General features: G+C 39.2%; 4 protein-coding genes across 4 annotated transcripts; 1 reads left to right on the forward strand and 3 right to left on the reverse strand.

Annotated features, from left to right (window-relative positions):
- Nucleotides 1–443: 443 nt before the first annotated feature.
- On the reverse strand, nucleotides 444–2462 carry mbf1 (multiprotein bridging factor 1). The gene is given in 4 exon segments (XM_017087292.4): nucleotides 444–1132; nucleotides 1679–1839; nucleotides 2064–2187; nucleotides 2303–2462. Coding segments are annotated over 3 exon segments (567 nt in total). The 5' UTR covers nucleotides 2303–2462; the 3' UTR covers nucleotides 444–850.
- Nucleotides 2463–4957: 2495 nt separating this feature from the next.
- Nucleotides 4958–14603, forward strand: Mipp1 (Multiple inositol polyphosphate phosphatase 1). The gene is made up of 6 exons (XM_036815308.3): nucleotides 4958–5104; nucleotides 12236–12497; nucleotides 12964–13200; nucleotides 13266–13507; nucleotides 13569–13641; nucleotides 13706–14603. The coding sequence occupies exons 2-6, from the start codon at nucleotides 12240–12242 to the stop codon at nucleotides 14294–14296; spliced, it is 1401 nt and encodes a 466-aa protein (XP_036671203.3). The 5' UTR covers nucleotides 4958–5104; nucleotides 12236–12239; the 3' UTR covers nucleotides 14297–14603.
- On the reverse strand, nucleotides 10790–11424 carry UQCR-6.4L (Ubiquinol-cytochrome c reductase 6.4 kDa subunit-like). Its single transcript, XM_017087295.4, has 2 exons — nucleotides 11171–11424; nucleotides 10790–11049 (listed from the first exon to the last, which is right to left on the reverse strand). Exons 1-2 carry the CDS (start codon nucleotides 11248–11250, stop codon nucleotides 10908–10910), a joined length of 222 nt encoding a protein of 73 aa, XP_016942784.1. The 5' UTR covers nucleotides 11251–11424; the 3' UTR covers nucleotides 10790–10907.
- Nucleotides 14604–21228: 6625 nt separating the features above from the next.
- LOC118877363 (fibrous sheath CABYR-binding protein) lies at nucleotides 21229–22515 on the reverse strand. Its single transcript, XM_036815866.3, has 2 exons — nucleotides 22411–22515; nucleotides 21229–22095 (listed from the first exon to the last, which is right to left on the reverse strand). The coding sequence occupies exons 1-2, from the start codon at nucleotides 22411–22413 to the stop codon at nucleotides 21331–21333; spliced, it is 768 nt and encodes a 255-aa protein (XP_036671761.3). The 5' UTR covers nucleotides 22414–22515; the 3' UTR covers nucleotides 21229–21330.
- Between the last annotated feature and the right edge of the window lie 3843 nt (nucleotides 22516–26358).

Consider the following 26358-nt stretch of genomic DNA (forward strand, 5'->3'; position numbering starts at 1 on the left):
TTAAATGTAGTTTAGATGGCCGAAAACATTTATTTGATAATTACGAGATAAAAGAAGTCTCTTTCCTACACATTTATGGGATTTGAATTGTATATCTCCGAATTGCAGTCTGTAGCTGCGGAGGAATGGGGCTGGGCTGTGGGAAATAAATAAACATCGAAAAAATGCCATCACTTAAATATTTAAATATTTTGTAGACTAGAAAATGTTTCTAAATACATTTAGCATATGTTTCTTGTATAATATGTATAATGCATTAGTAAACGCACCGTTTAATACCCTTACACGATAAATTACAAAAAGAGGGAAAGTCCGACTAAGCTCTAAGAATTTGCATATATCATTTAATGTGTGCTCAATGGTTTTAGCTGGATGGTAATGAGTGGTTAATGCAAATTTTGAGTACGGCTGATTGGATGATAAGATTGAAAGAAATTCGAGTGTTTTCCATGCTTTTCATGTCTTGGTTTTAATTCCATAACTTAGATCAAGTTTCAAAACAAAGTCTAATGCCCAAATGAACGAAAAACACTTGTCCAAGCTATGAGCGCATAATATCAGATAATGTTGCGTTTCCCGTCCGTCTTCGTTTTTCCATTTTCCTGGTTGTGTGCATTGTGTGTGTGAGAGTGTGTATTTTGGGTAATTACAATGGTTAATTTATCGGTAAAAGATTGACAAGTGGCAAGCGCTGCGAACCTCGCTAACTTTTTTTAGCTTGGACAAACGATGGCGAAGTTGGCGCTCATAGTGGTGATTAGTTGGATCTTCGGTTTTTGTGTGTTGCTGCGTCTGCAGCTGCTGCTGTTAGACCCGATTTGGTTTGGTTCTCCAGCCTCCCGATAATGCTTCATTTGCGTCTGCCGCTGACAGTGCTCCAGCCTCCAGAATCCGGGTGTTGGTGGTTCTGCTGCCGGGCGCTGCGTGCTGAGGTGGTCGTTTGTGAAGCACCACTAGCGACGGACGCGGCAGCATCGTCTCACTTCTTACCGGGAGGCGCTATTGGTTGGCCGCGCTCCTTGCCGCGCAGCTTCATGCCAAGAACACGTTCCATCTTTCCCAGGATCAAATTGTTCGGGATGCCGCGTCCGGCCTCGTAATCAGTCACAACCTGCTGCTTCTCGCAGATTTTCTGGAAGAGATTAGGTTCGAGTTAAGTGGGTGTTATTCAATAATTAAAGTTTTTAACATAACATAACAAATGGGAAAGTTTAAAGTGACTTAAGTTATATTTCTTTAATTAACTGGCACTATCATTATTATCTGTTAATTAAAGTTAAAGTTTAATTAACCACTGTTTTAATAAATTTTGCTTACTTTTTATATTTAAAAAGATAAAGCAGTTTTATTGGTCACTGTTCAAAGTGAAAGCTGAAATTTTTATGATAATTAGAAATCTTCTAAAAACACGCGCTAGGACAGTCTTGAAATAATAAAGCTTTTGGTGTCATTATGATTGAGCTATTAATGGAAAAGGAAAAGTTATACATTTTCTCTCAATTAAAACCGTTTTTTTACTGCAGTCTCAACTAAGCTTTGTAAAAAAGTACTATTGCTATCAAATTGATTAAATCTACGACCTATCCCAAATAAGAAAGTATAAAATCGACTGATATGAAATGAATCAATAGGAAAATAGGGATTGCTAGTTAGCTTTCATAGTGGGATTTGGACCTACAGTTGCCAGGTCCTTCTGACTGAGACCCTTGCCCTGGCGTCCTTGCTGGATGAGCTTGCCCACATCGAGGGGGATCTTGTCGTGGCGCAGCTCCTCGGTCTCGCGGTCCAGCTTGGCAGTGTTCTTGGTGGTCACATGCTGCTTGTTGGTGCCAGCACCATCTGTTTATAGGGTAAAGTGTAGAAAAGGGCATTACTAGAGGTGATTTACACGAGCCCCGTGAAATGTGTGATTGCAGTTGTGAAATCGGCGCAGCGATGACACAAATAACACAACAAATGCCACGCAATGCAGCAGGAGGTGATTCTAGGTTAGACGACAGTGGTGTGGTTGGAAGGGGGGTTGGAAAAGGGGGGACCGGAGTCCCATTGGAACCGGCGCTCACATTTCTGTTGGGTGTCCACGGCGACTCCCTGTCGCCTGGCCTGATTCACCGCCGATTCCGTCTTCAGGGTCGACGATTTGGGTGCCTTTTTGCGTAAAACAGTCACAGAGTCCCAGTCCGACATCTTTTTCGTTCGTTTGCAGAGCACCGATTTGGGGGAAAGGCGGAAAAATGGCAAATTATGAGTGAACCCGTTCGAACTGATGGACTCGTAGTAGCGTCGCTTTGAGGGGACTCACATTGGCTGCTTTGCTTTTCCAAATTTGCTTTTATTATTAATTAAAACTACGAAATTCCAGAACTATCTCCGAGTGCTGTTGTTGTTGTTGTTGTATTTAGGGATGTGAAAAATATTTCAAAATATCAACATATCGATATTTTCATCCGATAAATCGCTGTTATCGTTTGTCAGCAAACGTAAGTGACAGAAACGTGTTAGTAAAGAGGGAGATAGCACCAACTTAACTGTCAGTAAAGGAGGGAGATAGCAGCAACGTAAGTATCAGTAAAAGAGGGAGATAGCACCAACGTAAGTGTCAGCAAGAGAGGGAGACAAAAAACAGAGCACCGTTTATCTTAACATTGCTGTTAATGGACCGGTTAGCGCCACATATCGATATTTTTTGAAAACTATAAAATATGCATACCGTTATACTTGGGTTCCTTTTAAAATCACTAAAAAAGGATTACTTTCTGAAATGTATAATTAATAAATGTAAACTATACATTTGAGTACCGAAATTCTTTTTTTTGTGATTTTTAAAAGGACTGCATCACATGCTTGCTGTCAGGTATGTATAAATCTATACATTTCATCATGAAGTGTAACATTTTATGAGTTTTTTCAGCATCTAGTGTAATGGATTCTTGCGTTGAAATCATATATATACTTTAAAAGCTTTAAAGGTGTCATATTAATTTATTAACTTATACACAGGGAAAAAACACTTAAGGATCAATTTGATATTTGCATGGTTAATTTATTATGTTTTTGGTCATCATATCAACGAAATCATCACATCTCATTAACTTTTCCCTCTGTGTATGAGCTGTTCTTCTGTTAATGGCTAACATAATAAAACCACACGCTGTGTAATCAATTTAACTTGTTTTTGATCATCATATCAACGAAATGATCATCATATCTCATTAACTTTTCCCTCTGTGTATGAGCTGTTCTTCTGTGAGTAGCTAATATAATAAAACCACACGCTGTGTAATCAAAAGAGGTACTAGTTAGACGTTACCTACGTAAGTACCCATGAGTACTGATAAATTTCAATAGCTTTTCTTGTTAAATTCCAATTGGTAATAACTGTGAGCCTATTGCCAGGTTTAGAGGGCTTACTTTTTCTAAAGTTTAAATGCCCATTCTCAATCCATAGAAATTACGTAAACCAATAACGTCATAATTACGAGTACGGCGTTTAAATGGCATTAATTGATCGGTAACTCTTGAGAATGTCGTCTTCTTATCGTTTTAGGTTGTAATCTTCACACAAAAAACAGTTTTGCGCCAATTACTTATCTGCTGGAGGGAAAAGTTCGATGATATTCAGACGAAATCTATACTAAGGATCGCTGGTTCCTTGTAGATGTTGTTCTTATCAGCAAATGCGATTAGTGCCGCCTGGGTAGTAAACTTGAACGTCTGTTCTCAGTGGAGGTGGACTTTGGTGGTCATCTATTGTTAGCTGTTGTTTAAGTACTCTAACTCAAATCAAAACAACGACTTTACAAAAGTATTGGCGTTGATAAAATTATATATTTACCACTTGACTCTATTACTAAGGCGTTGAAAATTTTGTATTCTGCTGTTAATAAACAATGGAATGAAATTTTCATGGTAATTCATATCAGATAAGGTAAGCGTATCAAAATTGTTTTTGCATAACAATGCTTATGGTTTCACTTTGGAAACTAAAAATTTTATGAATCAAAGAAACATGTTTGTTATCATAGTGCATAGTAGCTTGAAAGGCATTTAGTCGCACTTGCTGTGAATAACAACTTGTTATTATTAAACTACATTAAAAGTAGTTGAATGCTAAACTTTATAAAAATATTCACTTCACCAAGGTCAATTGGATATTGGCTTTCCTTCGGTTCCATCGCCTTACTCAGGATCGAGAATACAGGATTGTGAAAGGAGTTGGTCAGGTGAATACCTACCTTTCGTGCTGTTCGTCCATCGCCAAGACCGCTGTAAGATCGTCTTCGCGTATTCATGATAACATGTCAATCTTAAGATCGTAAATGGGCGATTAACAATTTGATTTGAAAGCGGTGGCATAACATTGGATTGGTATCTTTGGTTGCGATACTACGATTCTTTTTAGTTATAACCTCGTGTAGAAAGAGTAGATGGTTTCGCTGTAAACAACAGCTTGAAAGAATTAGACATAGCACTTTTTAAGGATCCAATTTCTCGAAGACATCTCACGCATGAGATCCTTACGAATGCGTATTTCAAAGAGCTCTCCATGATCATAGAAACGTGCTGTCTGGGAAGCCAACAAGCCTCTACTGCAATAAAAACATTCGCGTGGAAATTTTAAAATTGTTCATATTATTTTAACGTTAGTTCATGGGCGTTAAGATCATTTGGAAAACCTACTCCAAATCCACCCCTCCGCATGTATAAATAATTAAAATTGTCACTTTGTTTTTTATTTGTACTCTTTACTGCGTGCTTGTGTACAGTTTTAGTTATCTTTAGTCGTTATCTTCATCTCACCTGAGGTCTTTCACCCACGCAAACTGTTTACAAACTGTAATCTCTTATCTTCATCTTTATCGGTGTTCACAACCACGTTCCACACGCTGAGGGCATCATCCGGCGCTGACGTCACATTCTGTGGCCCGCTGTTAGCGCTAGCATTTGCTGTTAACTTGGGGAGGCGGTTTCCGCGCGGTTTCATCAGTTCCATTTCAAACGGTGAGCGGTCGCGTCGTTGCGAGCGGTAAAAATAGCTCGAATCGGTTAAAAAAAACTGTCCAACTTCAATTGTTTAACCAGTGCATTTAAATTACCCAAATAGGTGCGTGTGTGCACATGTGTGTGTGTGTATTATCACAACAAATTATGCTAAATGGCATAATTCCCACAATTTATGATGCCATTAACTGTCGTCATTTGAATGAAATACACATAGATTGCGCCAAGAAATTGTCGCGATCATTTTGGCACTGGCAATTACATAGCACTTAATTGAACCACTAGACTGCACTCTATCCATCAGTCCCAGATATTTCCCAGTTGCACCTGCGGTTTGTGTTTATTTTCGTAGTTCTCAGTCGCAAATCTGTGGATGGAACTCGCTTGGGGAACCTGTTCGGCAGTCATCTATAATTGTTGTATAACAAACGGCTAAGCAAATAACGTATTTTTGTTTTTATTTTTATTTGTCTTGTCGGTTTCGTGATGAGCTCAGCGAAATAGTATAGTATTAAATTGTTACCAATCGACATTTTGCATATGAATGAAAACGGCTGGAAACTTGAGGTGGCCACATTAATCAGTTTTGGGAACGAATTTGTTTTCTCTGGTTTTCTCAGTTTTTCGGTCTCCATTTCCACGCAGCGTGTGACTTTATTTTGTATTCGCCCTGAAGAAAACACTAAGAAAAATTTGGGAATGTTGTCAATAGTTGAGGAGATCAAGTTAAAATTATTATACAATATTAATACTTTTTCTTTTCGTTAAATTTTAATAGTTTTAATAAATAAAGTTTTAATTATTGTCCCTTTGATACATATGCTTTTACTGTGTATATTTATATAGTAGCATACCAATTTAAAATTTCCTGATAACGCAGTTCAAATAAAATGAATAGTTTTTGATGTGCATTGAATAATATAAATTTTTTTATGTAAACTTTTAATTATTTTCCCTTGATACAAACATTTTTACTATCTATAATTCAATCGACACTAGATTATATTAAAAAAAGCATGTCATTTCAAAAGGTATTTTTCCCAGTGCAACAAGCCCTATGAGAGGTTCAAAATCAAATCTTTTTGTGCCAGAATTTGTGGCCAAATCGCGTTTCGTTGGCTGGGCAATCAAATTAGCAGGTGGCCCGCATCAGCTGAGTGATTTAAATGAGCGGAGTGCGTTTTGCACGCGTTTAAAAACGCGCTTAAAATAATTAGGTCTCCACCGCACGGAGATTAATCCAAGTTCGTGCAATTAAAATGGATAGCAGCACAGAGATAAACAAATTACGCAAACAAATAGTTGACACAAGTGTCTTGTCATGGTTCTTTTGGGGCGACTTTCAACGCCCAACTCCTTGGGGGTATTACCAGATTTATTAGTTGGTCCCTGGGCACGCGACTCCCGCCTGGACACGCCATTGTATCCCATACCAGATACCTCTGGGGACACATTAAATATTTAATTTATTTCCAGAGACCTCTACTCACATTCGAATCTCGAATTTCTAGGGCTAAGCCCCTGGAAAATATTCCGAATTCCCATGGGTTTTTACTGTCCGAATATGTTGACGACTTCAATAGCCGATGCTTTAGGCCACTTGCGGTTACCTGAGGGACGTGGGTGGGTCTCGGCCCATTATGTGGGCCAACTACCAACTACCTGGGCAAACACACAAACATTCGGCCGACAGAGAGGCCTGGAGAACCGGTTTCAGGCCCACGAACATTGACTTAACTTGTTTTTCATCAGCGCGTTTTTCTTGCCCGCGATCAGTGGCTCTCGGAAAATTCGGTTGTCGGTTGCCATAGCAGTGTTTTTCCATCTGCCCTTCTTTTGAAATCGATTTAGCCAAATTGCACAAGTTGTACGTAATGGTTTGGCCCTTCAAGAGGTAAATAAAGAGCGCTTTGTTTGGGTTCTAACATCTCAAGGTCCCAAACGAATTTAACAAGAAATAGGTTTATTACATTTCTAGTATCACCTTATAATACTGGATTTATAATTAAGACACGTTTCTACATAAAATCATATCATATATGATATAAATTATTTATATGTTTAAATGCTATTTTAATCCCAAACAAAGAATCGTATTTTAAATAGATTTGAGAAATTTATAGAGGTATTTATCTTTTTTTTCAGGCATGTGTTTATCTTTTTTTATGATTTCCGGACGATCTTCTTTTGCTCTTTGAAAATTCTATTCTTTGGTTTTCAGAAACAGTGTTGCCTTTTAATAGCTTCAACCAAGTTGCACAAGTTTTTATTTACTAAGCTTTTCAATTACGTAGTGCTTGGGTATTTATAATCGACTTTTATATTGAGAGAGCTATAGGGAGACTTTCTCACGATCTGTTATGCCTGAAAATTTCCCCACTCGCCTCAAATAAATTGCTGAATTTGTCAAAAGTTTTTCACTCTTGATACAGTGCCAAAATCATTTTGGCATTCGCCGTTGATCACTTAACCTTAACCGAAACACTTTCCATTCTCCACTTTTCCTTCCTTGTTTGTTGACGAAAATAGTTTCGGTTGGCAGTCAGCACTTTCCTCGCTTTTTAATGGGCATTATTTAATATATCATTAGAAATGTAGCAATTCTATTCTCGAACGACGTCAGATATTTGGCCTGCCACAGAGCTATCCCTATAAATACTTTCCTAAACTCTTTCAAAATTCCAAGATGTCTCGCTGAGGTCAAGCAGGCGGCATATTTTAAAATATCTTCCAACAAAACACAGGCCAGACGAGATACCATCCATTGGACATGTAATGGGTGGGGTCGCCTTGGGACCTCTGGGGTGATAAATTAAATACTTAATGTTCCCAGACAATTTTCGGGTATACCGCTTTCAATTAAAGATTCCGCAAGGCCTAGGAATTATCCGTCTTCCCGGAGAAATTCGATGTCTGCATATTAACTAGATGGTGGCCTTGTCTTTCTAAGTGTGTGTTTTTGTAAGTCCCAAGTCCCAATATTTTTTATGTTGTGCTTGAAACATGGATGTTCCGGTCGCCCAAGACTGGCCATAAATATGTAATATCTCGGTTCTATATGGCGTGTATGATATATGCCCCATTATCCGGGGACGTGTCGGGTGTTTAAAGTGAATTGCGCTTGAGCATCATTACGATAATTGGTCGACCTGGCATTCGCCCTCCTCCCGCCACTCATTTGCACACGTATGCTAATTAATATGCCCAGTAGTCGCTCAACTTTGATTTTAGCATTTTATATTTATTTTTTCCTTTTTTAATTTGTATTTTGTAAGCCACAACATTCGCGGGCAGCTGTGAAAAACGCTAAGAAAACGCTCACAAAAATCACCAGCCAGCTGTTTGCGTGTGTAATCAATTAACTTGGCCAGCAATTGATGCAAGTATCCGTATCTGTATCTGCGCACTCACTGCTCCACATCTCTGAATTGTTTCGTAATCGAAATTATTTAATTTCCCTGTAGAAGTTCAACGATCCCAGATCGATCAGTGTGTGCTGGAGAAATCAATTGGTGAAATGATGAATTGGATTTTGGGTCCACTGACAATGACTTTTGTTGCAGACTGCCCAAAATGAAAACAAAAAAAAAATGGGGAATAGAAAAAACACATCAATAAATTAAGCAAAATGGAAACAGCAGAAAAACAGCAACTGAAAATAAGTTTCTGGTTTTGATTTATGCTACGCTCTAAAAAACCGAAACCCACAAATGAAACCGGCACGAGGGCAGATCTCGAAGAAATATAAAAACTAGGAATTTATTGAAAGAAAAAGGGTACACCGAAAGAAATAAGGATATTTAAAAAAAAACATAGAATTATAGTTAGTTATAAAAATAGATCTCTTAGAAAAATAAAAACTAAGAGTTTGTTGAAAGGAAAATTGGGTGCACCGAAAAAAAAGGCATATCTATCTATCTTAAAGTTTGTATACCATTGGATAGATTTTTTTAAACAAAAAATATACAAAAAGATCTCTTATATTTAAAAAAACCAAAAAAAAAGGAAAAAGGGGTACACCGAAACAAATGGGGATATTGTACAAAATTTGTATAAAATGTTTAGAGATATTTAGTTTTGTATATTACTACTATTATATTATACTATGTTATTATAGGGATATCTAAAAAAAATCTATAGAAAAATATCTCTTAGGAATATAAAAACCAAGAATGTATTGAAAGGAAATGGGGTACACCGAAACAAAAAGAATATATGTTATTTTAAATATTATTTAAATTTTGATATAAGTGAGGATCCCAATTGATCTTGCAAATCAGAGGCAATTTACTCTATAAATAATCGCTATCAAATTAATCACGTTATTCTTCTGTGTATAATATAGGGGTGTTGCATATAGATAGACACAATCAGGCAAATTAGCCAAATGTCACGCACACTTTTATAGGAAAATTCAAACAAATAGTAAATATTACTCACAGATTAAATTAGTTCTCCAAGTTGGCGAATCTGTTTTACAATCGAGGCGGCGGAGTGGGAGTGGGCTAAAAAGCTGGAGCAATTTGCCTCCCCAGTTCATAAAAGCCAGCTAAGTAAACACGAGATGGCAGCCAAATTGGAATTTTAATTTCGCATTGAGAAAACACAAAACTAGAAAAATGCCGATCGAATGGAATGGGTTGAAAATGCAAACAAAGGAGGGGCATTCAATTGATTAGGGGAGTGCCTAAGGAGGGGGTCTCAGATCTCAGATCGCAGATCGCAGTTCGGATCGTACATACTATACGTATAATATCGAGGAGACTCTGGGATCGCTAGAAAAGTGCAACCAATCCGATGGATGCGATGTGAATGTGAGGCAATTATTTGCACTTGAAAATGCAAAGATGGCTGTGGAGGCAGCAAAATTAGATGCGTGTGTCAGATCGCTTTTTGGCCTTCCGCACATGGGATGTAATTGGAAATTTCACAAGCTAATTGCAGCTGTCAATGCTATGCCACTGACGTCACAGATGCACTGAGAGAAAATCTCAATGGAATTTTAGAAGTATTTGTAATCATATATTTGGTTGTATTCAATAAGCTATTTAATGATTTTGGAAAGTTTATAAACAGTATTTTATTTGTATTTAGTAAAATCAGTGACCGAAAAGTAGTAATTTTTTGCGATTTCTTTTTAAACTTGTCTAATTTTTAACTGTTTGTGGCTAAGATTAGATTTTTGTTTGATTTCCAATTTGGGAAATTTGTGAGCAAGCGTAAAAGAGTGTTATTTTTGACATTTTTACGTAAAATTCACAGTGGTCTTGTAAAAAATATTTTCAAATAATAATCATTTGCGGGTCCTGCTTGAAAATAATTTTTAAGTCCTAATCGGTTTTCAAAGAAATTGATTTTTTTTTGTATGCTTTAAAATTCTTTTTTATTATCTATATTTGCTATTATCTAAAAAAGAACAGATTTGTATAAATATTTTTTTTCGGTGTGTAGGATCACGTATCCATTGTATTTATTTGTTTTCCATATCATTCATGCAACAGGTTGCCCAACTGCATTTACCAGCGATCGATGGGGGCGAAATTGTAAACAGAAAACCCCCCAAATTTGTTTCCAAGTTTCCGAGTTGTATTATTTGGGATTAAAGGGGCTTTTTGGGGGATTTTCGGATCATCTATTTCTGGTGCTGTGGCAACAATTTATTTGTTGATCTTTCGGCTTGTGTTTTGACTGGCAGGAGCATTTATTTATTTTGGAAGCGTGTTCCACCAAATGCATTTCCGAAATATAAGCAACATTAACCGCAAAAGGCAAAATTACATTGAAAATATTGAATGCCAGTAAAAGCGTTTATTTGAATTATATTCGAGGGAAAGGCACGATCTTCAAAGGTCTGATTTTGTTCAACCACAGAGACTAAAAATAAGTGAAGCGGCAGCACTCATCTCCTATTTCTTCTTTTTCTTCGGATCTTCGGGTTTGGGAAACTTGGTGTTATATAGGGGAATCCATCCGGCAATGACTTTCCAGTCGGTATAGTAAACAACAGCCAAAGCTGCAGCCAGTCCAAAGGTGGCAGCTGATGGCACACTGTGGACATAAGGAAATATAGTGCTTATTTAGTCAGGTTGGCAACTCTGCTTAGAAAGCAACCCTGGCTAACTTTTGTCCTACAGTGGATGCTGTACTTTTGCTTTTCATTCACACTTACAAGGCTAAGGCCAATGCTTTTTGGTTTTCCGAAGGCTTGTGCTTGCACCATAGACCGCACACTTTCTTTTTCAAACTCATTTTGATTTTTATATTCTGAAAGAAACTCCCTTTTGGAATTGAATTTTAGAAGTAAATAGACGGGCAAGCTTGTCACTCAAAATTCGTATTCAACCAATTTCATCTTGTGTTACATGCTGTTAATGAGCTATTGTAACCTCATCGAAATTCCCTGGGTTGATTAATCAATTTCGGATGCGGGCCCCTAAAATTGAAACGTTACAATCTTTTATGAGCAATCTATGAGCAATCCCAACTTGTTGGCCTGACCTAATTGGGGAAGGAGTGTGAAGGTGGGGACAAGGGTCGGAGGTTGGAGGTCGCTTGATGGACATGGGTTGATGACTAAAAGCCACGTGGAGGACTAGAACTGCAGCAATTTGTCAGCGGGGCCAAGCGAAAATCATTAGCCTAATTTTCAGGCCCAGAGTTAGGTTAGTTTTTCGCGACGGTTCAGAGCACTCAGAAAAATAAGGGTTAACTTCTGGAAAAATGTACTCAACATATGTCGAACTGATCTCAAATTTGGTATACAAGAAAACAGCATTTTAATTTTAAAAGCTTGGTATAAGTTCCAGAAAGCTTAGGCTAAAAATCCATATATTTGTACTCTAATTTGTTATTTATTTATTTGAAACCATAAGTGTAAAGGGTTGTTTTTTTCGAGTGTGGGTGCGTGTGTGCTGGCATTTCCTCCGAACTCCGACTGGATTTCCATTCGATTCGATTCTGTGGGGCCCCTCCCAGATTGTCTTGCCAAGCTCCTTGCCAGACGCCAGCGAAGCAATTTAAATGCCACACCTTCCACTGTCTGAGTTGGGTGGTTACCAGGTGGCCTCCTCATATGACACTCGTCGTGTCCATTAGGGCAGCCACGGCCAGTTGGACAGGACGACAGTTCAAGGATGTGCGCCCGACCGAAGGCTGGGCCACTTAATGTTCGAACAACCCTTTCTCCGCCTCCCATCTGACAATCTCCACTTTCTTTCCATCTGAATTTCCCCAGAGCCATGCGCCTGCTGATTTTCCTGCTGCTGCCTCTGGTGGCCATCGCCCAAGGCGATGACTATTGCTTCAGCAAGGACACCTCCCGGCTCCAGACCCGCCAGTTCTCCTCGAAGACCGCCTACCAGATCGTCAAGGGCACGGACATCGAAAGGCAGTACCTGGTACCGGGGTGCCAGCCCCAGAAGATATGGATCTTCCACAGGCACGGCACTCGGCTGCCCAAGGCGAGCATGATCAACAAGGCGCCCCGGGTGGGAGAGGTGAGTGCTATCTAAGGATACTACTAATATTATATTACTATTATTACAATAAAGGGGGTACAGTTTCACTTATAATATTATAATTTATCATTTATGTACATTTCTTGTCTGTATTTAACAGTATTAGATTTATAGATTCCTAGATTTTATAGTTATATTTAACAAATATACCAAAAAATGTTTCTAAAAGATCTTAAAATTCCCTTTGATCTTAAAATATCTCGTTTATTGCCAAGCAGCAATTCATTACTAGACAAGCTGCTCATTTAGGAAGTGGGTTTCGAGTATTACAAACAAATATGAGCTATTGCTGTTTAGATTTACGACGTTACATTTCCAATGAACATATCATTTGTATTCAAGACAAGTAATAGCAATTTATTATTGAATATTAGAGGGCTATTGTTTATTGTGTTTACCAATGTAGTTTTATGAAATAATCATAAAAATTGTCCATCATATTTAGCTGCGCGATATCATTGTGAATAACTATCAAGTGGCCAAGACCAAGCCGGAAACGGATGAGCTGTGCCAGACGGACCTCATTGCCATCAAATTTTGGAAGTGGAACAGCAGCATAACGCCCGACATGGAGGAGTACCTCACCGCCCAGGGTTACGAGGATCTCAGGGGCACGGCCAAGCTGTATCAGCGGTTCTACCCCAGTGTACTGCCACCCACTTTCAACGATACCTATTACCAGGTGGGTTCTATTACGATATATGTTATACATCTTAAATTGCATTATTTCCAATCAATCTCCCGCAGTTCCGTCACACGGACACCCAGCGCACCACGGAAAGTTTCAAGGCCTTCGCCGAGGGCCTCTTTGGATCTCTGAATACCGCCCATCCGGTTGAGATTCCCAAGGAGGATCTTTTGCTTCGTCCGTATGACTTTTGTCCTTCCTTCAAGAATGTCAACTACAAGGGCGAGGGTTCCGAGTACCAGAAGTTCCATCAGTCCAAACTGTATAACGACACCTTGGCGGCCATCTCCACTCGATTGGGGTAAGTTTATTATATTATCTTTAAAGAATCTTTTAACAAAACCTCCTTTATTGGCACGCAGTTTTCTGTATACCTTGAGTGAGGATGATATCAAGCTGATGTACGATATGTGCCGTTACGAACAGGCGTGGAATGTGAGTAGTTTCTGGAAGAACTCATGTTTTATAGGTTAAATACATTTTAATTAATAATCTACAGGTGGATCGGAATAGCGTTTGGTGCGGCGCCTTCCTGCCTGAGCAGATAACAGTCTTCGAGTATCTGGAAGACCTGAAGTACTACTATGGATCGGGCTATGGGTTCCCTGAAAATGCGAACCTGAACTGCCGCCTTGTACAGGATATGCTCACCCATCTGAGCAACCCGGTATCGCCTCATGTGGTGGCTCACTTTGCCCACTCCACGGGTCTGCTGACCCTGCTCACTGCCCTGGGAATCCAGAAGGACGACATCAAACTGAGGGCCGATAACTACGATAGTTTGACCAGTCGTCGCTGGAAGACCAGTTTGATCGATCCGTTTGCCAGTAATTTTGTGGCAGTGAAGTACGATTGCCCCGGGAGTCTGGATCCCGAGAAGGTAATCTTCTTCCTCAACCAGCAGGCCGTCCAGCTGGACTGGTGCAACGTGGGCCTGTGCAAGTGGTCCGATGTCCTGGAGAAGTACAAGGCCATTTCGGAGGCGGACTGCGGGGAATACTTCTGCCGGACGGGCGGAGCTCCGTCGCTGCGATCCGGAATGTCTGGACTCCTGGCCATCCTGGCCTTTGTGGCCTACTTAATGCACTAACTTTCGATAGGAATAGTTCTTAATTCGTAATGTACAAAACAAAGTTCGTACCAAATGGAGGGCCGCCTCACCTCGACGGCGGTTGTCAGTCAAGTATTTTTCGATTTAGATTTTCTACTTTTAATCCAGCAAAAAGCACAAAACCTCTCACACAGTCGAAAATCAACAAACACAACACAAGAACCACCCACACCCAGACACGGAAATATTTAACTTAACGGTTTTTCTAAACGCTTAACGAACGTTGACGGCGCTGCAGTCAGAAATAGCTTTATATTAACTAAATAAAATGAGTATTTAAAATGTGCTTTCGGTTTGAATTTCACTGAGTTGGCGCCAATATCACTGCTTGCTGTCAAGTTAACTGCTTGCTGTCAAGCCAAGCAGTTTGTAAAATAAATGTAAAATGTATGCGGCGAATTTGTACGAGCTACGGCGAATTCAAACGAATTCATAATTTGAAAAAAAAACATTTGGCGAGGACTCGCGAATTCTTCAGAAAAAAGAGAAAACAATATGAACCATTGCATTAATTGTTCATAAAAAACAAGATTTATTAATTATAAAAAAATAACAGGAACGTTTATAACTTTTGATAGACATTTTCCACTATTGATTCCACTGATATTTCTAAGAAAAATCGTGGGTTAGTCCCTGGATTAAAAGAAAAATTCTTCTTTGTCAGGTGACTTATTGCTTAAGCCATTTTTGACATTGGATGAGTACTAGTTTTAGCTGTAAGGGTGATAATTCTTTGGCTTGCTGATCAACAAATATTTAGAAAATCGTTTTTGTAGAGTTTTTGTCATTTATAATTGCTACTTATAAAAATTTAGCAACTATCTCATTTAATTCAATGATGTTCACAAATAGGATAAAGTTTTGAGTAGCATAAAAAGATGTGTAGTTATAAATTTGTAAAGTATTTATCTACTTAATCCATTGGTTAGTCTTAAACAAAGCTCTATGGCCGATAAATTACTAATCTCTCAGTAAGTCGCGGTACTCACAAGTCGAACTTCCCCGGCTTAGGAAATGGATGAAATTCGAAATTAATTACATTTCCTGGGCACAATCAGTGCGGCATCTACGACCACTGTGTCTGGCCTGGAGGAGAATGCCCCATTCTCCATTGGAGCAAGCCAGCTTTGACAAATCCTTTTTGGGTGTGAAAAGCGTAGGCCCTGTTTAAAGTGCCACACCCCCCGGCTCCCAATATTTTTCCACCGACTGCCACTGTTCCAGAGTTTTTGAAGTGGAATGAGGGCGATAATGGGCGGGGCAGGTCGACTGGTATGAAGCGTCACGTGTTTCCTGTTAAATGCTCTAATGATGGGTATTAGGCCAGACTAAGTGCCACTCATAAGTGCCGCACACGCACCTGACTCTCCTAAAATCCTGGGCCCCCAATTTTCCTGGTCCTGGATTCTGCCCGCCTGCGAATCGGAATCCAAAACCGACTTTGTGACCTGCCTCCCGCCTTTGACATCGAAATTTACGCAATATGCGTTTTTTATTTCGCTCACTCACATTTGCGCCTTCGACCCACTGTCTTTTGGTCCTTTGGGCGTTGTCACGACAGCCCAACTGACGGCTTTTTACCCCGCCCACCAGCGAGGTCCTGCCAAAATCAACGCCCACTTTCCGCCCCAGCTAGTTGAGTGTCCTTGTAGTTCACCTACCGACTGAGAGGGCTGCGTACGTGTTTTTATGCCACTTTCGTACCTCCAACTCCAAAGTCAAAGGTTGATATCTAGCCTAAATGTCTACTTTTCATTAGATTAATACCCTCTGGAAAATCCGAAAAATTACTTAAAAGACAAGCTCATCCATAAATAATGGGCTTCAGCTTGAGTGCTTAAGGTTTTTCAGCCCTAAAAAACATATAATAGTTAGATATGATATCAAGCGGTTGAACTGAAAATATTCCTATAAAATTCTGATATTTATAACTAAAGGAAAATTTAAATTCTTTAATATATACAAACTCTCTACCGATCCAAGTCAATTTAAATAATAGAGAGGAAGAAAATTATATTTTTAAATTCAGGGCTCCACTCATTCCGATCCATTTAGTATTCATTTGTTCGACATAATTATTAAATAATATTAAATCCGACTGACAATGGAGCGGTGAATATTAAATGGCAGCAAAAATCCAGGTTGCATCGAGATGAGTGCATAAGCCAGAAATATTTCACAAACAACAATATTTACTCAGGTATGTTTATACCTTTAACCAGTACGTTTTTTGTAGACTTTTTGTGTGTAAAGCAAACACTTTGACTTAATTAAAATGGCCAGGCCAAACAAAAACTACAAAAAAGTAGAGCAAACAAAGAAGAAAATTGCTTTGATAACGACCCAAAATGAACTCTCTCTCGAAATCCAAACGAAAATTACAAGAATTTTTGTGGTCAGGCTATTAATTTTCTAACGCAAAAGTCGAGAGTAAGGCATACATATGTACATATGTATACACACAGGTGTGTGGATTTCCAGTGCGTGTGTGGAAAATGAAAATGAAAAGTTGCAGTGAAAAATGATTACCAGCAGTGTTGACATCGTTTTCATATGAAATTTTCCCCACAGATGAGCTTCAACTGCATATGTAGCAATAATCAAGTTACCCAAGGCATCAAGTCAGTGTTTAAATATCCTTACCGTTTTATTTGATTTCGGAATATAATATAACATGCAAAGTTAGGAATAACTAAGTAATAAATACGAAAAACATTATAAAGATTGCAAGACTTAATATGAAAATATTTTAGTCACGGTAGAAAATATTAAATATGAAATATCTAAATTGACTTAATTATTGCTTTATTTGAGGATGCAAAAATAAAATCCTTAAATAAACTATAGATGTTGTTTAAATTAATAAAAGAGTGAATAAAAATCATAGTCGAAAATGTTTAAATTATGTAAGATATCCTTGGACTTACTACGTATTTATCAGCGTTTAAATAAGATAATTTAAATATAAAAACAACCATTTTTATAAGAGAAAGTATCAATCAGAAGTTGCAAAAAAAAGATACTTTCTTGTAGGGCAAAACAAATGCGAAGAATGCTCTTACATAAGGCTTCCAAAGCACTTGAAATACGTCCTTTTTGTAGTGAAACCAGTGGAAAAGTCTCATATTAGTGCTCTGCAAATGTGGTGTTCATAGCTGCCAGTTGACCAACTGTGCAATTTGAGGCGATGGTTAGCCATTAAATTTTATCCGGGCACTTCTTGCTACCCTGCTGAGCAGAGGAGCACCGGAGGAGGCCTGGGGCTAGAGCAGGAATAGCAAACAAGGCCTAATAATTAACCAATTACCTGCCGCACTTCAAAGCTCCTGGCTTGGATATCCTGCTCATCGGGTAACACACTCCATCACCCACTCTCTGAACACTGGAAACCCTTTTAGGCCCTTTGGCTCGACGCTTACACGGGACGAGTTGCCTGTTGCTGCTGGTCGGAATCTGACCAGAGGCCACAAAACTTTCATCTCCAGCTGCGGACAGATGGACCAAGACTCAGAATTGCTTATTCATAGCTCACTGACACACAAATGAGTGGCCATTAACGAGTTCTCGATGGATGTTTGGACTTGGGTTTGGGTCCGGTTAGGAAGAGTAGAGACCCTGTCGTGGACAGCAGGGATTAACCCGGATCAAATGTTGCTCAAAGAGTAGCAAATGAGATAAGCTTCACTGAGTTTGCGCTTGAGTGAGTCTAAAATGTTTTAAGCAATCTACGTTAAAAGAAATAATTGTACAGGGACATCTCAAAACTAAAACAGAAGTAGGTAATTCGGTATATGAAAATTCAGCGCCGTTCTATGCGATTCTCAAAAATATTACTTAAGCTTACTTCATTTGTTGCCAATAAATACCTTCTTAATGAATTTATTAAAAATGTATTTTCTCATTTAATTAATTTGCATGCTACATTTATTAAGACAGTAACGTTCTGCCCTAAATTATCTACGATTAATATTAAAACGTGAACAAATTGGGTTCATAAATTTGGGAGCCTACAAAAAGTTGACAGATGTAGACATTTCATTTTAATTTTATTTTTAGCACTTAATTAGCGGGAGACATTGATTAAGGGCGAATGTGGTACACCGAAACCGAACAACCCACCGCTGTGAAACACTTGAAAACCTCCTGCGGAACGTCACATCCTTCGGTTAAGGATGCCACCTCGACGACCGTTAAACGCGGCACTTGACAGCCGACCGTCTGTGTGAAAGTATCTCGTATCCCGGCATCCTTTGTTTTTTACACTCTCCGCTCGAAAGACAAAGCGTGTATGAAATGTGCACCGCAGGGAGGGAATGGGAAGGAGTATGAAAGGACATCAAAAAAGGAATATCCTGCATACGCAGTCCGCAGTGAAATGAATTTTTCCTGCCATTTACGAGCTCAACTCGAATGGCCTGCAGTGATTTCAGTCCTTGCCTGCCGCACATACTCCGTGTTATCTGTCAGAAAGCGCTGTAATGCACAAATTAAATTTATAAATATGCATAATAATTTTTAATAACATTTCACAGGGCGAGACTGTCACTTGCAGCGCCGGCTTTTTGCCAACGAAATTGACTACCCGGGGCAATTTGATTTATCCCAGGTTCAGGTGTGGAATACCGAATGTAAGGTAATGTTAAAGGTTGTTCGGAGCTTGTCTCAGCTTAAAATATATATCAAATGAAAATTGGTTGAAATTGGTTGTCATATAGATAACATTCTAAAATTAATCATCGGAATATATTTTGGCAATCTATTTTCTCTTACATAACAGCCAAGGAACTATTAAGTGTTTTTTTGATCAACTTGTTACCCTCTAAAATACAATTAATTTCATATTTACTAAGAACACTTTTAATTTGGAAGTCATCTTTATAAACTACACTTTTATCATTATAATATCTTTTCATTAACGCTTACCAAATTTAGCACCTTTCTATGCGATTCTCATAACAGCAGCTAAGCAGAAGCTTCTAGTAAGTCAGTATTATTTACATGTGGATATTTCGTAGACATGAATATCATGGTAGACGGTGCTGTTGACCTAAACGATGGGTATAAAAAAGCCGTCATGCTTCCGGAATATGTGACAAATCGTTTTCACAAATATGTTTGCCTTTTCGTTAAGCAGCATCGCCCATCACTGGCGTCACTTTAGCCCAAACATACAGGAGTGCCCACACAACTTGTCCTGCGTGTCCCTACTTGATGGTTTTGTTATTCCTTCTGACAAACACACAAATGTCCTTCCGGGCGGGCACTCAAAACGATTGTAGCCGCTTGTTGCTCCTGCTGGCAGATTCCTGACTCCTGATTCCTGATTCTGGGCCGCTGTCCCCCCAATTTAATATGCAATAAGCGGGCTGTCATAGGCAGTTCGGTCCAAGCCGTTCGTTCTCGTTTTCGATTCCCCCAGGGGGCCTTTCGTACCTAAAATAAACATGCGGAAAATGTTATTACGCTTTTCGGGCTTATCATATTTGGACAGATGTTGGGAGTGTAATTGAGATTCCTTCGAACCAATTGCGCAGCGAAAAGTGCAGAGATTTTAATTGAATTTTGCACAATTGATTTCATAATTTAACAGAGAAGATTGAAGAAGAATGGTGGACGTGATGGGGGGGAATCGGGAAATTGGTCAGCGAAGAGTGAGTGTGTAAAAATGACGAGCTGGTCATTATCTGCGCTTTCCCCTTGCTGCTTTCCTCGTCAGTCAAAGTAATTTAACTTGAGTGAGCACTTAATGCTGCTCCTCTTGCGGAAGATTTTCCGGAACCCATTCCTTTTACCATTTCCATTGAGTTGAGTTAACGCGCAAGTGCATTAATTAAGATCCAAAGGCGTCCATGGCGACCCAGTGGATTGTGGGAAGTGGGCGTGGCAGGATGCGGGCTGAGGGCTGAATGTGAATATAAAATCCTGAAATGATTTTCATATCGAAGGGCTTCAAAGGGGAGGAAAAGGAGCAGATGCCAGCAGGCATTGGGCATAAATTCAGCTAATTGGTTACTCGCATATGAAAGCGCTTTTATTGACACTAAACAAGGCTCAAATGTACAACGTAAGCCAACTCTGACTGCGGAGCTGAAAGCCACTCGGGGCGTATACGTAATGTTATGGTTGCTTTGCGACAGGTAGATTGACTACCTTATTGACTTTAATTATATAAACACATAAGGCCTTGCAACTATTCTGGGAATTCCTTAATAAGGCTTTGCCAGGGATTTAATGGCTCATTGGCGGGGCAACAAAACTAAACTAAAAATAAGAGTTTATTTACTTTTATAATAAATACAAATGTGCATATTTAATTATGTTCCAGAAAAGTAACTTTAATGGAAGAGAGAAAGTATTTTGCTGTGAAATACATATAAATCTTACTCACCATTCTCTACGTTTTTTGCTTCCTTTAATCCGCATTATTTTTCAGCATCATTGCGTACTTAATTTGCATACATAACAAATTAATTAGGCGTAAACAATTTGCAAGGAATTTACAACTTTTTACTGCGGTTAAAAGTCAGGTTAAAAACTGAAACAGTTTACAGATATTTGCAAGCTCAGTGCATTAAAAAAAACTTTTTTTTTAAAATACCAAAAAACAAACGGGTTTTAACTAATATTCTTTCAACTTTGCACAAAAGCCGGTAAAAAACTCTAAGCAGTATTTAGTATATATATATTTATATATATATTTAATATATACAATATATATATATATATATATATACAATTAAAAGGTGGAATAGAAACGTGTCTAAATTGCTGGCAAACTGAGAAATTTAAAATCTGTAAATAAAGAAACATTTTTCCTTGAACAAAAAACGTAAAAAACTCTAAACACTTTCATATTACATATATAAATATTGAAAGATGGTCCCCTTCCTTACTTCAAAATCATTTCAGTGTACTGTTCAAAAATTCAATTTTATTTAGACCAATTAAAAAACATAAACAACAATTAAGAGGTGCAAAAGAAAGGTGAGCAAATCGCTGCCAAACTGAGAAATTTAAAATCTGTAGCGCCTGATGGCGCGGTACTGGTAGCCATCGCTGGTCAGGACGGCACTCTCGCCCCCGGCAGGACCCTCCACGATGACCTCCTCGCCGCCGAGTGGCGGCAGATACTCGGCAGCTGCCTCCCTCAGCTCGGCGGGCACCTGGGCCGGCTGTTGGTAGTGGTAGCCATCCTGCAGCAGTTGTCCGGAGACAGTGGGCACATCCACCACACGGACATCGGCTGGCTCCTCGGGAGCAGCAGCCTCGGTGGTTTCCTCGGCCGCTGGAGCCGCTTCGGTGGGCGGGAGGTACTCCCGATTGACCTTGGGCTCGGCGGCGGACACCACCTCCTCGGTGTCATCGGCGGGAGGAGCTGCTGCAGGAGCAGCGGGAGCAGCAGGAACCTCCTGGGCTGGCGGCAAGTAGGACTTGCTGGGCGGCAGATACTGCCTGGCTGGCTGCAAGTGGGAGACATCCCGGCGGTTGCGATGGCGCAGCTTCAGGCGACGCACCGTGCGATACTCGTAGCCCTCATCCCCCAGGACGGTGCCCTCGGGATCGGCCTCCAGAGCAGCCGGTTCGGCCTGCAGCTCAGCCTCCGACGGATCGGCATTCAGGAGGGCAGCCTCGGTGATCGCGGGAGGAAGGTATTCCGCGGCAGAGGGTTCCACCAGTTCGGAGACATCGCGGCGCAGGCGGGACTCCAGCTGAGGAGCACCCAGAGCCACACTGGCCACAGCGGAGAGGGTAAGGACACCACCAAGCGAGAAGATTTTCTGAAAAATAAATAGGGATAGGTATTAAAGTCATAGAATTTTTTATGGATTTGTTCTGTTGTTTATTTTTAGGAACTTTTTTATTCAAAAACTCTGTTTTAAATTCCAAATATCCATGTCCAAATGAGTAATTTTAAAATCATAGGATTTTTAACAAAAATCTATGGTTTTGTTTTTGTTATCTACTTGTTTTTGTTATTTTCTTTATTAAAGATACTCTATTTTCTTCAAGTTCCAAATATCCAAGTTCATTTTTTTATTTATTTTCTGCTTTCAATTAATCCTTTGCAAAAGTCCCAATCCTAGAGGACTTACCATTTTTCAAGTTTGCTTTTTTTTTGGGTTCACGATTTGCGTCTTGCAATTGAAAGTTGCCTGGGCTGATTGATGATTTGCCAACGGCCAGCTGCTCAATTTATAGCCAAAAAGCGAGCACGGCCATAATTAGAGAAACAAAACGAGAAAAAGGCAGAAACAAATGGAGGCACTTCAGAAGTGAAGTACTCTTCTTGGGGCTTCGCCTTGCTTCAGTTTGCTTCAATTTTGCTTCAGTTTCGCTTTGGGCAATGTCAAGTGGCCCAGCTTTTGGCCCTCGCTCGGCGGCTTGACCTTTCAGCACTCTTTTACCTTTTTTATTTCACTTACTTTTATAACGTTTTTTGTCTAGCTAAAAATATATCTTTTTGAGGTGTTAATTTGCCTGCCTATCGAAATGTACGGAAGTACTCTTCGAGGGCTCTTCAAATTCACTCAGTTAGGGTTCTATTCTGCTTTGCTTTTGAGTTTTGGCAGCTTTTTCCCATAGCTAATTGCGTGCCAATGAATAATTAACATAATTTAAATGCGTATTACATGGGCAATATATAAAACCCCAGCCGTTACTGTCACAGCCAATGAAATTGTCATCAGAACTTGTTGCGGAAATTATTTATTGATTTCATTTTCCACCATGTGTTTGCCTTTTGTTAACCAAACACTGAGGGTCATTAAACAGTCATAAGCATAATTGCACGTATCACATTTTATAAATTCAATTGCGGTCCTTTGGGTGGAAAAAGTTTGATTGTTCTTCGAACCCCTCGGTTTTTGGATAACATGTGTGTGTTTCATTGATTGAATAAAAGCCAAGTTATATAAATACTTTCCTACTATATTCTTGCTTGAATTTTTAATATAATTACTTACTTAATATTTTCTTAAAAATTTACTTATTACATTACCAGGATATTTTGTATCTTTATAAGCCTAATTAAAATTTTATTAAAACACCATTATTTTTTCCAACCAAATGTAAACCCGATTTTTCGAAGCCCTTCTGTTTAAAGTACGTTCCCATGGGTTTCTTTTTGTTCACCCACCACATGTGTAAACGAATTTCGGGAACCTGTCTGCTTAGAATAAATTGGCCCTGTTTAGCTTTTCGTTTAATTTTTCCGGTGGCATTTAATGAATTGTTAATGAGCGGGTGTACCCCCCGAAACCCACCATATAAAGAGGGTGGTAAGGGATTTGTATTCCCTGTTGGGGGGATAAGCCCGAACACCTCCTTCTCATCCCCTGGTTGTCGGCCTAAAAGGCGGCAACAATTTCCGCTGGCTCTTTAAGTTTCCCGCCACAAGGCAATAATTCTTCTCATTCCGCTCTACAAAAAGGGGGCCAACTTGTTGCTTAGCCAAGTTTAAAGTGTCGGGGGAGGCGTCTTCTTGGCCCAGCTTCTTTGCATAAAAGCCACTCATGTGTAATATTTTATGTTCGCAAGATGGCAGAAGGTCTAGGTAGGTATCTGCCGCCTTTTTTCTCGCCCTGTGAGGGGAATAATTTATAGCGCAAACCAGCAAAAAGAACATGCAGATGGCATATAGGATATGTTGAGCCATAAATTGTCCGGGCCTCATTGATTCCAGTGTGTGTGTGCGGGTCTTTGACTCCTGATTTCGTTTTTATACGAATGTAAAACTTTTGCTATGTCTATTTGCCATCGGGCTGCTTTCTTGCCCGTTTGTTTCGCAGTCAATTTGCATGTTGGGTCAATGAAACGAACCATCAAGGGCTTTAAATTACGGATGGCTAGAGCATCTACTTATGGAAATCACTTACGTCTGGAAAAAGGTGTAAAATAGAAATAGCGATCCTGAGAAGTGGGTGTAATTTGTATTTAGTATGTATTATGATTATTTATTTATGAGCTCATAGTATTAAGAACTATATGTTCTTATAGTAGAAATATGTTTCACACTACACATTGATATTTTACTTCAAAAAACTCTTAACGATTTATATTATGAATAAATTTTTACTACCGATTTAAGAGGATGTCCATTATAAATATTATTTGATCAAAAAATAGTACATTCCCTTACTAAAAAAGTAAAATATTTAGAAATTAGATATTATATTATATAATAATCTTCTTCATGAAAATGGTTTTTTTGATTTCACAGTATTTCACCAATTTCCAATACTTACTATTCTTTCCTAATCCTTATCCTTGGCTCAGTACCGATTACAGAGCACCATTAGCCATGAAAGCTGCTGTAAGAAGCTGCACCTGAAAGAAAATTCTTTCCGTAATCCAAGGAGCTGGGAAAAGGGGTTGGAAAAGCCACCCTTGGCTCCCTCGGCAGCCAACTCGAAAATGTTTGTCGAGGTCCCCGAAAAGGACAGCCCCAGTCGAAAATGGAGCTCACTTGAGTGGCAGCCGAAAGGAGTGGAAGTCGAGCTCCTCTTTAGTTTATGAAAATTCTGGGACTTCTAGGCGCCGTGGGCAACCGTTCGCCTAGCATTTATTAAGTTAAAATATTTATAAAATTTAACTGGGTACAGCAGCACGTAAAAAGGCGAGCAGCAAACCAAAAAAAAAAAGGTTTGGGCACCGACAAGCCTATCGATTTACAAATTTAAATTACTTTCCTTTCTTCGGCATTTTACGTGCTCTTTTTTCGTGGAGCGTGGTTGCTGGCAAATCTCGACATGGAAATCCTTTTTTGTTAACAAATTTGCCTGCATGCTGCCAGCCAACCAACCAACCAACCAGCATCCGTCTTTCTCGTTTACGACAAGTATTCGCAATCATTTAATTTTGCATTTGCGTTGACGTTGCCTCAATTAATTGGACTATAAATCCAAGTCAGTCATTCTGTGGGTTGTGACAATTTAATTGAATTGGGTCCCGAACCCCCAGGTCTTCTGGCCCTGCTCATCAATTGGGTTAGTTCCGTAATCCCGTGGTCCTGGCCAAAAATGTGTTGTTAATGGCAACTGCTTGCGGCGGGTAATTAGGCCACGGTTCCGCATGTTACATGTGTGCTAGTTATATTCTAGTAATTGTCGGTGGGATGTATGATGTGCCCCAAAGTCAGAGTAGCTGAAAAATTGATGAGTTGTCATTTCTGGTTACTAGGATTCGAGGGCGGGGGTATCTGTTGAACTTTAAAAGCTGAGCTAATCATAAATCAGACAGCAAATTAATACTTGATATTTGTTCTTTAAGTTGTGTTTTAAAATTTTTAAAAATTTGTCTATGCTTAAGAAATAAACAAAAAATGCTTAGCATACTTTTAAACACCTCTTTAAGACCTTAACAGTTATTAAATTAATTTTTATAAAATTTTTATAAGCTTTCAAGTTTAAATTTAAGTTTAAATAATTTACCATTCTATAATGAGGTACTTAATCAAAGTCCTTAGTAAGTCGAAAGAACTACCACACTTCATCAACTGAGTTCATAAATCTAGTACCAAATATATGTTTTTATTGCTGTCCCATTGAGGCTCAAAACCCATGATGTGTTGACCGCAGGACCCAATCAATCATTCAACCCGTATTTCCACAACTTTTCCGTTCGCATTAACTTATAGTTTTCCCAACCCATCCATCTAGTCATCGCCTCCAAGCAGGGTCCCAGGCAAACCCCGAAAAATGCTGCCCATAAATATTTATAAACTCGAGACGGGAATGTGATGCCAACGAGTCAAAAATCGATGGCAAAGCAAACGATTTTATTAGGCACACCCGCGCACATTTTCGGAGGTGTTCTTTGGCTTGTGAATTTTTAAAATTCAATTTAAATTTATGTAGCCAGGAATTGCGTGCTAGGAAAAATGTTTGGCAATCGACGAGAGCGAAAGCAAAAAGTTGACAAAATGAAAATCGAAGCTTTGGCAATTAGATAAAAGCGGCTAAGTGGTCTCTTTTCTGCAGATATTTATAGCTAACCAATCCCCTGGGGGTTTATTTAAGTAAATACGTTATATATGTTAAAGG

The sequence above is a fragment of the Drosophila suzukii genome, chromosome 3 (assembly GCF_043229965.1).
Source record: "Drosophila suzukii chromosome 3, CBGP_Dsuzu_IsoJpt1.0, whole genome shotgun sequence".
NCBI classification, from domain to species: domain Eukaryota; kingdom Metazoa; phylum Arthropoda; class Insecta; order Diptera; family Drosophilidae; genus Drosophila; species Drosophila suzukii.

Bases quoted from the DNA above. Each gene is read 5' to 3' on its own strand.
- UQCR-6.4L (XM_017087295.4), bottom strand. From the start codon at position 11,250: ATGAGTTTGAAAAAGAAAGTGTGCGGTCTATGGTGCAAGCACAAGCCT. The intron at 11,050-11,170 runs GTAAGTGTGAAT...TTATGTCCACAG, and splicing joins AAAGCATTGGCCTTAGCCTT to TGTGCCATCAGCTGCCACCT.
- Mipp1 (XM_036815308.3), top strand. From the start codon at position 12,240: ATGCGCCTGCTGATTTTCCTGCTGCTGCCTCTGGTGGCCATCGCCCAA. The intron at 12,498-12,963 runs GTGAGTGCTATC...CATCATATTTAG, and splicing joins AGGCGCCCCGGGTGGGAGAG to CTGCGCGATATCATTGTGAA. The intron at 13,642-13,705 runs GTGAGTAGTTTC...AATAATCTACAG, and splicing joins GTTACGAACAGGCGTGGAAT to GTGGATCGGAATAGCGTTTG.